Source organism: Thalassophryne amazonica, chromosome 21 (genome assembly GCF_902500255.1).
Source record: "Thalassophryne amazonica chromosome 21, fThaAma1.1, whole genome shotgun sequence".
Classification (NCBI taxonomy): domain Eukaryota; kingdom Metazoa; phylum Chordata; class Actinopteri; order Batrachoidiformes; family Batrachoididae; genus Thalassophryne; species Thalassophryne amazonica.
In genome coordinates this window covers 10190514-10203431 of record NC_047123.1, presented here as the reverse complement: position 1 = coordinate 10203431, position 12918 = coordinate 10190514, and the positions used below count along the sequence as shown (strand labels likewise).

At 38.3% G+C, this 12918-nt stretch overlaps 1 protein-coding gene across 6 annotated transcripts in view; it reads right to left on the bottom strand.

The window, feature by feature from the left end:
• LOC117503180 (nesprin-2) overlaps positions 1-12918 on the bottom strand; it is a 189943-nt gene that overhangs the window by 64673 nt on the left and 112352 nt on the right. For all 6 annotated transcript variants that reach the window (XM_034162379.1, XM_034162376.1, XM_034162377.1 and 3 more), the window contains 5 exons: positions 11160-11342; positions 8289-8438; positions 7752-7928; positions 2445-2600; positions 2212-2355 (listed from right to left, as the gene is read on the bottom strand). In XM_034162379.1, coding sequence (XP_034018270.1) covers positions 2212-2355; positions 2445-2600; positions 7752-7928; positions 8289-8438; positions 11160-11342 — 810 coding nt within the window. The remainder of the gene's footprint in view (positions 1-2211; positions 2356-2444; positions 2601-7751; positions 7929-8288; positions 8439-11159; positions 11343-12918) is intronic.

Here is a 12918-nt window from a genome sequence, read left to right as displayed (position 1 = left end):
GAGGCAAAGAGGATAACATCTTTTAATGCAATATACTATATATGTTAATGATGAATAAGTTACGTATTTAAAGACTTATAATATTATTTTAAGACATAAAATTATTGTAACAAGAAAGTCCATGCAGCCACAGATAACCCTGTGCTTAAAATCAGACACTTGAGCAGCATTAAAATCAAAGGCGGCTCCAAGGTGGGACTTGATGGGGTTATAGACCCCAAATAAAATAATTCAATCTCCTTGTGATATTGATGTGATGAGGTAAAATAACAAGGTCATATGATCAAGGTGATGCTAAACAGATGAGAAAATCACATTATATGGAGCCTTAATAAATAAAAACAAAAACAACAAGCCTGAACTTGATGTGAAAGAAGATAAGTTGGCAAATAACATTGCAAACAATTTTATTTTAAGCAAATAGGAAAGATTTCAACACTTTCAACAGTGACCAAAATCATTAAAACATTACAAAAATCTGGTGACATTTGCCTGTAAAGGGTGTGAGTGCAGTGACCTCAGGCAGTGGTTCCTCTTTGGTTTTGATTTTCTGGTCATTTATTATGACTTTATTTAACATGTGCACTTGTCGTTTGTCAACCGCACAATTGACCAAACCTCAACCACAATTGTTCCTAACCTCGATGGGGTCGAGGTTAGGAACCAGGAAACAAAGAAATGGATGTCTATTGTTAGGCTTCTTTGGAGAAACAGCTGGATGGATTTCCTTTCAAACTTGGTAGTAATATTCCTCAGATAGATATCTAGAGTAGATTAGATTAGATTTGGGGGTAGTTTGGATCATTGGTCAAGAAAAACATGGTCCAAAAAAACAAACAAACTTTTTTGTACATCTCAACAAATAAGATGACGAGATAGAACAGAATAGAATTGTCTTTACTGTCATTGTACAGGGAAAGGGGGGAGGGGGAGTACAACATAATTAGGGGTACTCCCACAATTTCATTGTACCACCCCTGTACAATGACAACTACTGTACACCACAAAAAAAAAGAAAAACAAGACACCACAAAAAATTGTTTAACTATGAAATATGCATATTTCATAAACATACTTTTTCTTGTTCCCCCCGTTTTAATATTATTATATTTAAGTAAATATGGGAGGAATGGGATACAATTAGTTATACCTAACAGCTAACGTTAGCTTATCTAGCTGGCCTTAGCAACGTTCATCGTAGCTTACAAATAGTTGGTTCCTTTGTGTTTGATAACAATCTTCTCCTGTGATGTCTTATCCTTCTTATGTCTTATTACATATTATATTATATATATACCTTTTTCTTGAGCTGCTTGGGTGGGTAGGGAGAGTTCCCATGGGATAAAAAAGCTTTTTAACCTACCATCCCTGGTTCTCAAGACCAGGCCCCTATAGTGGCTCTACTCTACTCTTTTCTACTCTCCTATTTTACTCTTCCTTTTTAGCTATACCTTTGTATACTGGCATAGTTCCACCTTAGAATAGGAATATAATATATAAGATATACCTTACTGAATTTTCATATGTATAAAGTACAGTTTAAAAAGTGGCTGGGTCAAGTCTGGTTTGAATATCACAAGGACAGATATCTACAGAGGATTTCATTTTTGTATTGTTTGGTCAAAACAGTCTTTAAAACACTTTTCCTATATCTCAATAAATAAGAAGAATATGTGGGAAACGTTATCCAGATAGATGTATGGAATTGATTTGATTTGGGAATAGTCTGGTCAAAGGTCAAAAAACACCTTTTTTGTGTGTCTCAACAACCAAGAAGTCTAGATGGATGATCTAAAGTGTCTACTGATCAGCAAAATATGTGTAATTGACTTGATATGAATGACTTCACAATGAGGTCACATGATGAGATCACATGATGAGGTCTGACGCAGCCAAAGACACCATGACAGAGATGTATATTTACTCATACATTTATATTGTGGTGTGTAGCGCATGTACGTTACGCATCAGCCCCTCTGTCCCCTATTTTGACTGTTTTACTTACTGTGCCAACGTATGAGGATTTGTGGTTTTACTAATAATTCTGACATCCCACCACTAAATGATCACATCACCCCATCAATAAAAATCCTCTGGAGCCGCCACTGAAAATCATTCATAAGTTTCTGCACTTTGATGTAGTTCAAGTCTCTGGACACCAAAAACATCTTTGAGTTCTTGTGACTCTTAGTGCAGCACGTTTCACTTCACCTGCTGAACGATGCCCTTGCACGCATCACTGATGCAGTTCGCCTGCTCAGAAAAGGTGACGCCTCCTCCGCCTTCAGCACGCACATGTGTGACTTTCAGCTCCTGCACCGCCACATCCACCTCCATCGCTCTGTCTGCTAAAGTCTGGAAGGAAATGAAAGGGAGCAGGATGACATGTTTGCATGGCAGGAGGGCGTGCGGCGCCCAAACACGCACCGGGTTTTTGAGCGTACCTCCCACTCCAGCAGAGCCCTATGGGCCTCGCACTGACTGCTCAGCTGCTGCAGCTGCTTCAGCTTCTTCTCCTGCAGCGCTGTGCAGTTTCGAAAACGTGCCAGCCGCTTCTCTCTGATGGTGCAAATGTGGCACATCTGTTCAGCTCCGCGGATCTGAAGGAGTAAAGCCACATCAGACCTGATTCATGTGTCGAAGTACAAGCCAGAGCTGGAACGCTGCATTTTGGTTTATTCCATCTGGAGAGCCCCAAAGCTGAAGTTTTCCACAAAGCCAATTGCTTTACGCTTTGCCTGAAATGGATTTTTGATGGCTAATAATTTAAACTTTCAGATGACATTTGTGCCAATGCAACATACTAGACCATGTCAGGGCAATAAATTAGTATTAATATGTAAATCTTCAGTCGTTCCATGTGGAAAATCATTAAATACACAAAAAATCCTCATTAAGGTGCATATGAGAATAAAACAGTTATATTGTATTTCTATATGTGTGGAATTGAGTCAAACTGGTATTAAAATACTGCACATAAAAGCTGAGCTGAGGGCTTCATAGTGATGACCATCATGGTATTTCTGTATGAAATACGCACTCAGAGTATCTGTTATCAATTACATCATAGGTGGATAACGCAGACTGGACCAGGGGGAGCAAGGATCATAAAACATCTTTAATGAAGTCTTTTAAGCTGAACAAGTGTTTCCAAAGCATATAGTAATTTAAAAGTGCTCATTAAAATGGACAAGATAGATTAACAGTCGTTTCAGCAGGTTGGCAGAACCAGAGGAGCATCAAAGGAACCCTTGCATTCTGCCAGCGGTTTGGAAAATTCCGTTCATACTCCTGTCCGCCAAGTCAGTTGTGCGGGTTACTTGTTTTTAAGATAATTGATTGATTAGTTAATACAAATTTTTAGTTTAAATTAACTGCACTCATGTGATTCTGTGTTGTTAAATTAATTTCATTTTGATATCTTGGTAATATTGATTTTGGTTGCAAGCTTAAATATCGGCAGTGGTTCTTTCAAGTCTGTGTTGCTTTTCACAAAACATTTGATTCGACTGACTGAGCTGCACTGTCCAGTAATGTCTTGGGGAAATCCTACGAGTTCCCAGAATTTTCCCAAGACATTACTGGACACCATAGTTTGCCTAGGTACTGCGAGTGCTGTGCAGACCAGGATCACAGTGAGTGAATTCTGGCATTCATCAGGGATGTGTTCTGGTTCCTACACCATTTTGTGTGGACTGGGTGTGGAGTCCAAGAGCTTATGTGTAGCCAAGTGCTTGCTCACAGGGGGTCGTTTTGACCGTTGGGGTTTTACATAATTATTGTATGGCCTTGCCTTACAATATAAGGTGCCTTGGGGCAACTGTTTGTTGTGATTTGGCGCTATATAAAAAAAAATTGATTGATTGATTGATTGATTGATGTGTCTTTGTTGATGAGGAAAGGTTGACTGAAATTGATGGCAGATGACACTGCGATTATTGTGGAATTAACGCATGCTCGAAGTGTCTGGGTTTGCGAAGGTCCTGGACTAAAGCTGAAGCCCTATTCAGCACACAGTTACCTCAGTATGTACAGCAGTAAGTATACCTGGTTACAATCATTTATTTTCATTTTTGAGTAGTCTAGTCTGTATAGTTTAAGAATCCACCAGGTATACGGAGTACTCCAGCTTGGCTTTTTTCAAAATTCATGATAGCTATCAAGATGGCTGCCAAATCATGTTATGGGCCTCAACTTTTGAACCAACTTTCTCTATTGTGAGAAAGAGGTGGACAGGTCTTATAGTAAGTTTATGGAGATATTTATGGAACTATATGACACACACTGTCCAATTAACAAATATAGTTGTAAAAAACGATTTGTGGAACGTCCTTGGATGACCAAAAGTCTACAGAATGCTTGTAGAATGAAAAATAGTCTTTACAAAATATTTATTAAATTGAAAACTAAGGAAGCTGAAAGAAAATATAAACTATATAAGAATAAACTAACAGAGCTATTAAGAACTAGTAAAAAATTATATTATAGAAAACAACTGGAAAGGAATAAATGTGATACAAAAAAGGTTTGGGGAATATTAAAAGATCTTATGCAGCATGAAAGGAGAAAAACGATATATCCAGATTATTTTATTGAGAAGGGTAAAGATAACTATGAGATGAGTGAAACTGTAAATCATTTTAGTGATTTTTTTGTTAATATTGGCCCGGATTTGGCCAATAAAATTTCTGGTAAAGGTCCTGATGCTCCAATACTTATTAAGAGAAATAGAAATTCATTTTTTTCTCTCTCCTGTAGATGAACTTGAAATTATTACTATTGTTAGAAAATTTAAAAGTAAATCTTCAACTGATTTTCAAGATATTAACATGATACTGGTTAAAAAAGTAATAGAAAGTATTGTCAAACCACTTGTTTATATTTGTAATTTATCTTTTATAACGGGAAAATTTCCAAGCAAAATGAAAATGGCTAAAGTTGTCCCTCTATTTAAAAGTGGAGATAAACATATTTTTACAAACTATAGACCAGTCGCTTTACTCCCACAATTCTCTAAAATTTTGGAAAAGCTATATGACAATAGATTAGAGTCATTTATTGGAAAGTATGAAATTCTTAATGAATGCCAATATGGTTTTAGGAGTAAGCGGTCCACTTCAATGGCAGTAATTGAAACCATAGAGGAGATAACCAATGCTATAGAGAGAAAGAAATATGCAGTTGGCATTTATATAGATTTAAAGAAAGCTTTTGATACTCTTAATCATTCAGTTTTGATTAAAAATTAGAAATGTATGGTGTTAGGGGAGTTGCACTGCAATAGATACAGAGTTACTTAACGGAGAGAAAGCAGTTTGTGAAAATGGGTGAGTTTACATCAAATAACTTGGAGATTTTATGCGGAGTACCCCAAGGTTCAATTTTGGGAGCAAAATTATTTAATTTATATATACATGACATATTTAACATATCAAAAATGATGAGAATGATTTTATTTGCGGATGACACAAACATATTTTATGCAAATGAAAATTATAGTGAACTTACCCGTATTATTAATGAGGAATTGAATAAACTAAAAAGTTGAATGGACACAAATAAATTATCTTTAAATCTAGATAAAACTAAAATAATGTTTTTCGGAAATACTAAGTAAACTCTGAGATAAAGATATGTATAAATGGTGTTCAAATTGAAAGAGTATCAGAATGTAAATTTCTTGATGTAATAATAGATGAAACAATAAGCTGGAAAAAGCACATTAGATATATACAGAGTAAAGTTTCCAAAAGTCTCGCAGTTATTAATAAAGTTAAATATTTGTTGGAGCATGATGCCCTTCGAGTGTTATATGGTACATTGATTTTGCCTTATTTAACTTACTGTATAGAAGTATAGGGTAACAACTATAAGAGTTCACTACATCCCCTCGCTATATTACAAAAACGTGCAGTTAGAATTTTGCATAAAGTAGGATATCTAGACCACACAAATGAATTGTTTATCAGGTCAAAATTATTAAAAATGACTGATTTGGTAAAGTTTCATACGGCATTACTAATGTTTAAAGCCAATAAAAATGAACTGCCATGTAATATACAGAAACTGTTCTGTAAGAAAGAAGGACAGTATGGATTGAGGGGATGTGGTAACTTTATAGTAAATTATGTAAGAACTACTCTGAAAAGTTGGTGTGTGTCGGTATGTGGAGTTAAATTATGGAATCATTTGGACAACCACATTAAACTGTGTGGAAACATTTATAAGTTCAAAAAGAAATATAAAGAAATTATGTTAGCACAGTACACAAACGAGTAAAAAATGTTTATAGAGTTAGTAAGAAGTGTAGACTATTGTATAGACATTGAACAGTATCTGGTGTATGACATTATGCCAGTAAAGATCAGGGTGCAAGACTATTTCTAATTGCTTAGAAGGTAAAAATGTGTTAAGCTTTAAATTAATTGAAAATAATGGAATGCCATTGATGCAATTGTTAGTACCTAAGTATATTCTAATGTAGATATAAAATGTAAATGTAAAATGTAAATATGAAATTGTTCTATTCTGTTTAGTTATGTTATTTTCTGATTTCTATCTTATTTGAGTGTATTAACTGTGGATAGTAACGGGTGTACGGGGTGGGCGTTTATAAGCTTTTGCTTCAGCCCATGCCCTTTCGGCTGCACCCAATTTGAGAAACTGAGTTATTGTTGTATTTTTCTTTTGTTTGTTTTTTTTTTATTTATGTTAGTAAGAGTTTATGTTGGTATTTTGTTTTGTTTATATGCGTGCTAAATAAACTCATTCATTCATTCAACCATACAACATAGAATCCTGATTTTGGAAAAGGTCAAAGGGACACTGACTCACCACCTGACTGCAACCGCGGGATGTCTACTTTGGGTTGGAGGGTATGGAATGCCTACTTTGGGTTTGGAGGTACGGATGGCAACTTTGGGTTAGGGGGTACGGACGTCTACTTTGGGGTACGGATGCCAACTTTGGGTTGGAGGGTAGGGATGGCTACTTTGGGTTAGGGGTTACAGATGCCTACTTTCGGTTGGAGGGTACAGATGCCTACTTTGGGTTAGGAGGGTACAGATGCCTACTATGGGTTGGAGGGTACAGATGCCTACTATGGGTTGGAGGGTACAGATGCCTACTATGGGTTAGGGGGAACGGATGCCTACTATGGGTTAGGGGGTATGGATGCCAACGTTGGGTTGGAGGGTACGGATGCTGGGTTGGAGGGTACGGATGCCAACGTTGGGTTGGAGGGCACGGATGCCTACTTTGGGCTGGGGGTACGGATGCCTACTTTAGGTTGGGGGGTACGGATGCCTACTTTGGGTTGGGGGGTACGGATGCCTACTTTGGGTTGGAGGGTATGGACCAGTTGTCTGCCTGGGTGGTTGCAAACCAGAACTCAGGGCAATTCTGTAGTACAGTACAGCAATGTGCATGCTCCCCGAGCTGAACTAATTTCTTATTATATGCAGTTTTATATTATGCAAGTGCCTTTTGGTCTATTGTATTTATTATTTTTGGAAACACCTTCTGCACATATTACCTTCTCTATAACAGGAAAATTCAAGGACGTTTTGGCAAACTCTGGACTATATTCAGTAATGTCAAGATACATATTCCCTGTCAAATGAACTAAATTATTGCAATTATTGAAATTTGGGATAGGTAAACCGCAGGCCAAGTAGGTCCAGCGTCTCTTGCCAACCAGCACGGTGGCATCAGCATCGAAGATCGCAGTTATGCCCAGCTGAGATACAGACCTGGCTCTCCAGGTCCCTCTGGAGGTCCAGGAGCTGCAGTGTGGTGGCACCAAGCTCCTCTGCGAATGCTGTGCGCTTGGACCAGAGATCCTGGAGGTCCACCTCCACCACCTGTGGGCCAGACTTGCAAAGGAACTCAAGAAATTGCTGCCCGATCACCACAGCTGCCTTTAACTCCTGGAAGGCAACATAAATAACAAAATTAGGGGGGGGGAATCTGACAAATTTCTCTGTAGAATCAGAGAAATGTTGAAGTTTGCTCTTCGAGTCACATACGAGCCTGCATGATCACACCTCTGAATACTTTAGCCAATATGAACACTTGATAAGAGGTTTTTATTTCCAAAGTAACCTCTTAATTTCTTCTCTCTATCATTTTGCACTGCATATAAAGGGTTTATTTTAATAGATTCCTTCTTTTTCAAGCATCATTTAAGATCAACCTGTTTCTGCATTAAATACAAGATATTTGCAACTCTAAATCAAAATTGGCAGTCATTAAGATCTAAAACCGTGCAGAAGCAGTGAGAAGGATACCTGAATGTTCTGCAGGATTTCATTCATTTGAGCAGCATCTTTGATCTTGAGGATCATTTCTGTCTCTTGGTTCAGTCTGGATTCCAGTTTCTTCAGCCACGACTGCAGGTCAGACAGCACCTCTAGTGGTGGCCACACAGACAGCAGCCGCTAAGAGACACACGGAGACAGACGGAATTGATTCATCTAATTTTTTACATGAATTAAATCTTTTTAAATTTACTTTAGGCAGCCATAAAGAACATCAGTATATACTCTATACCCCTGAAGAGTCATGTTTAGCACATCATTAAACTGCACCCAGCTGTCCACCTTTTGGAGGTTTGTGCTACCGTATTTCCCAAAGTATAAGTCACACCTTTCTTTTGTATGTAGGACTCACTTTTTAAGCACAGCAGCAAGTTAAACAACAAACAGGAACTTAATGGATCACATGTGCACACCACAGCCTGTGCTGTTACTTCACATATGGACTTTTAAATTCCACATTTTAAGCACAGCAGGGAGTTAAACAACAAACAGGAACTTAGCGTAGCGCATGTGCACACCACAGCCTGTGCTGTTACTTCACATATGGACTTTTAAAATCCAAAAATAAGGAAGATTGCCAAATAAACATGATGGAAAATACAGTGGATGCTATTTGATGCAGTCTGGAGTAAACAGATTCACACAGACATTGCTGACCCACAGCTTTGGAAACACTAATATAACAAAAGTGAGTCTGTTTAATTTTTTTTTAGAAGCTCTATAATTTGGTATTTTTGTGCATTGTTGTAATGTACATTTATTATGACTTCATGAGAAGAACTTATGGAGACATGTGGGTACCAGACAGACATGTACAGTGATATCGACCTTTGAAAAAGAACGACGGACCAAAAGTCCAAGTGGTTTCAGCCATTCTGTGGGTTTGTGAGACTTTAACTCTAACCAGTGGCCAAAGATGACGACTGGATGACTTTGATACCAGGCACTTCTGGAGAATCCTTGGGTACCACTGGAATGACTTTGCATTAAATGAACAGTTATTTAAGGAAACCCAATGAGGTAGACTTTTTGCATTATAGGGGAACTTCAGCTATGACACTGTGGCCAAATGATGCACAATCCATCACACATGTGCCTCAGTGCTGAGAACCACAGCAACTGGAAGAGGCCAAGAGGATGCCCAAGTATGAAACTCAATGGCTGCTTTCTGGATGTGGGGGCGGAGCGGTGGTCTGCCTTTGTGGTTGCCAAGGGCAGTGATGCATTGTGCTGGTTGTCATGTGCGGCACCGACACACACTCCTAGATGTGACCCCGATGGCCTGTTACATTAAGTTTTCATTTAGAAGCTAATACTTAATGCACCTATCCTGAAGCTGCTGCTGCCTTTCTCTAAAACATCTAAATAAACCGTCTGCCTAACTTGAAGAATACCTGCTTTCATTCTCAGGTGAAAGATGGTCAACAAAATTAAATGTGTCCTCCTTTCCAAATCCTCCAAACCTCTTATCTTCAATCACACCGAAAGTGATTTGAACCAGGTTTCATTTTTCTTCACCGACGATTCCTAATTATTTTTGATAAACAGCAGTACTGATCTGGCCCATGTTTTTCATACTTCAGCACATCTTCCCCACTGAATAATGAACAGCTACTACAGAGTATTAGGTTTTTGTCTTAGTATAATAAGTACACTGTAATTCATCTTTTGATTTTCTCCTTGTAATTTAGGTCGTTTATATCTCTGCTCCGTGTTTGTTCTATTGGCCAACTTGGCTGCACCCTCCTGTGACCCTCAAACACGGTAAACCTGTGCAACTGATGGATGGTTAATCTGACTTGACTGGAGGAGTGGGAAAGACTCCAAAGCTGAAATATTGTCTGTTAGGTCATGGTCCAGACCCCAAAAATGGGTAAGGCACTACCACTTCGGGTGGCAAAACTTATCACCCATAATTTACTAGGTATCATCTCAGGGTGGCAGCTGTAGCCAGGTAGGGGTCAATAAAGGATTACACAGGGGTCAACATTTAAGAAATTCTCCAATAATACTGAAAAGCATACTGCATTATCGGTTTCACCAGAGTTTGGACCATCAAGAATAAATGTTGTGGAGTTATGGGGTACAAACAGAAAAATGGTGACAAAGCCAGCGATCCAGTTTTGGTAGAGTGATGTATAGTATTGGTTGTGTTAACAGGGTTCTTAAAAGGAATAGTGTACACCACCTGTCCTGCTTAGTTATGTTACGAGGTTACGTCTCATATGTCATAGAATCTAATGGGCATTAACCTTGTTTGACCATTATTTTGGAGACCAAGCGTTCAACACAGTCCGTTTATGAATCCTATTTGCTCAATCAATAGTTTGCATCACTTTTGACAAAACTGAAGCAACTTGACGTTTTGACCCATATCCAAGCTAAATTGATCTAAGGTACCATGTTTGTTGATTTATCCCATAACTCTACATCTACAACATTTAGTCATAGATAGCCCAAACTATACCTTTTATGGAATCCCTTTCACCAGAAACATAAAGTGGTACACTTTTCAATATGACTGGACCATTGACTCTACTTGGCTACAGTTACCACCCAGGGATAGTTATCATACTTTAGTGCCTATAGATAGGTAACCAAAATGCTTATACCAAACATTTTGCCACCCTGGGTGGTAGTGACCAACCCATCTAGTTGTCAGATTGTGTACATCATCCTTATGAAGGACAAGTATGCATGAGTTTGGTGAAATCATCCAGCAACACTAAGATGACATCATTCCACCTCACACAGTAACTATATATTTTACAGGTGGCAGCTTTACAGCAGATCTTTTACGTCTTTCTAAGAGAGGAGTTTGTGTACATACAGTCTGCTTACTTGTTGCAGTTGGTCCTGTATGTTAGAAAGGTCCGTGGTCAGCTGATTCCAGTTGGCCTCTAGCTGTTTGAGTTCATCTTGAACCACAGGACCATCAAGTCCCATCAGGCGGTGCATCGAAGCGATGTCTCTGGATAAGGAGGTTCTCTGGACTGATATGGCTTCCACTTGTGCAGAGAAGTCCTAGTCGGCAGAATCACTCTGGTTTATTACGTATTGCAGTGAGGACTTTGTGTGAATGGCATTTACCTTCAGTGTCAACCTGCCACAATCCTCAGGGGAAGAGTTAAGTCTTTGGTACCTTGTGTCTTTGGAGGGTTATTGGGTCCTGTACGCAGTCTCCCAAAGAGTATTTATGAAAATTTGAGAAAAGGTTATTGAGCAGCTTTTCTGCAATAAGCTGAATAGAGTGGCTTTTTTTTTTTTTGTCCTTTTTGGGGGTCCTGGGGGCTCTTAGAACAATTCAAGGACAATGAGATTTCTTTGGGTGTAGGCAGCCTCTCAAAAAACTTTCTACAAAATTAGAGAAGTTACTGAACAGTTTTTATTTTTCCCAATAAACGTAAAAGTGAGAAAAATAGTATTTATTGCCCTTCTGGGGTTCCCTAGGGGTGATTTGGTTTATGTAGGGAGCATGCCAAAGAATTTTTTTTATGCAAAATTAGGGAAGTTATTGAATAGTTTTTCTGCAATAAATTGAACATTGGGAAAAATACCCTTTTTTTTCCTTTTTGCCCTTTTGGGGGAGCCTTAGAATGATTCATGGACAATGATACTGATTGGTCCAGCATCGCCTTACAATGCTAAAGCCATCACAGGCTAAACAGCTGTGCAATGTAAGTCTGTTTAGGAAGCTAAAAACCTCAAATAACCACTTCTTGTCACCACTAAATGGGTGAAAGTGTCACTAGGAGTGTTTGGTAGCATAGATAACATCCATTGAGAGGTAAAGGTGTGCATGTTTACTTCTATAAATATAAAGAAATATTTTTAAACCACAATTTACACAGGCAGATACTTACCTTAGCCACTCTCTCATTTGGTGACGCCACTCACCACTAAATCTGTACAACTTGATTGTTAATAAATGGCTCCTTCTACTTTCAACAGGAAGGAGCCCCTCACCAAAAACTGATGTGTTCGGACTTCGTGGAGAGCCGCTGAACACAACAAAGGCCAAGTTTAATAGGTAAAGTTTTTAGTTTGCCCCTCTGGGTTCCATTGCACAGCCCTTTAGTCTGTGACAGTTTTAGCATTCTAATAAAAAGTTGGACCCAAAAACCTCTAAAATACAGCCCAAGTTAAAAATCTCTGAACTGCCCTTTAAAGGGAATAGTACACATATGCTGCATCTGGTTTTAATGGGACAAAAAGGAAATTAAAGGCATCAGAGGGCTGATGGATACCCTGCGTGCTCTACACACCATACTAAAAATGACCAAGTAAATAAATATATATATATATATATAGACAGAGACACACACACATATGTCTTTCATGGTGTTTTTGACCATGTATGACTTTAACATGATTTCATTATGTCATCATTCATCCCAGTTAATCACAAATAATTTATTGATCACTGTATGTTGTAGATCTTCTATCCAGGCTTCTTGGATCTTGAGATATACAAAAAAAAAAGGTGTTTTACTGATTACATTTTCCTTGACCTTTGATCAAACTACTCCAAAATGTAATCATCTCTGCATATCTATCCAAGTACTAGTCACACCATGTTTGAAGGAAAAGCATATAGTGT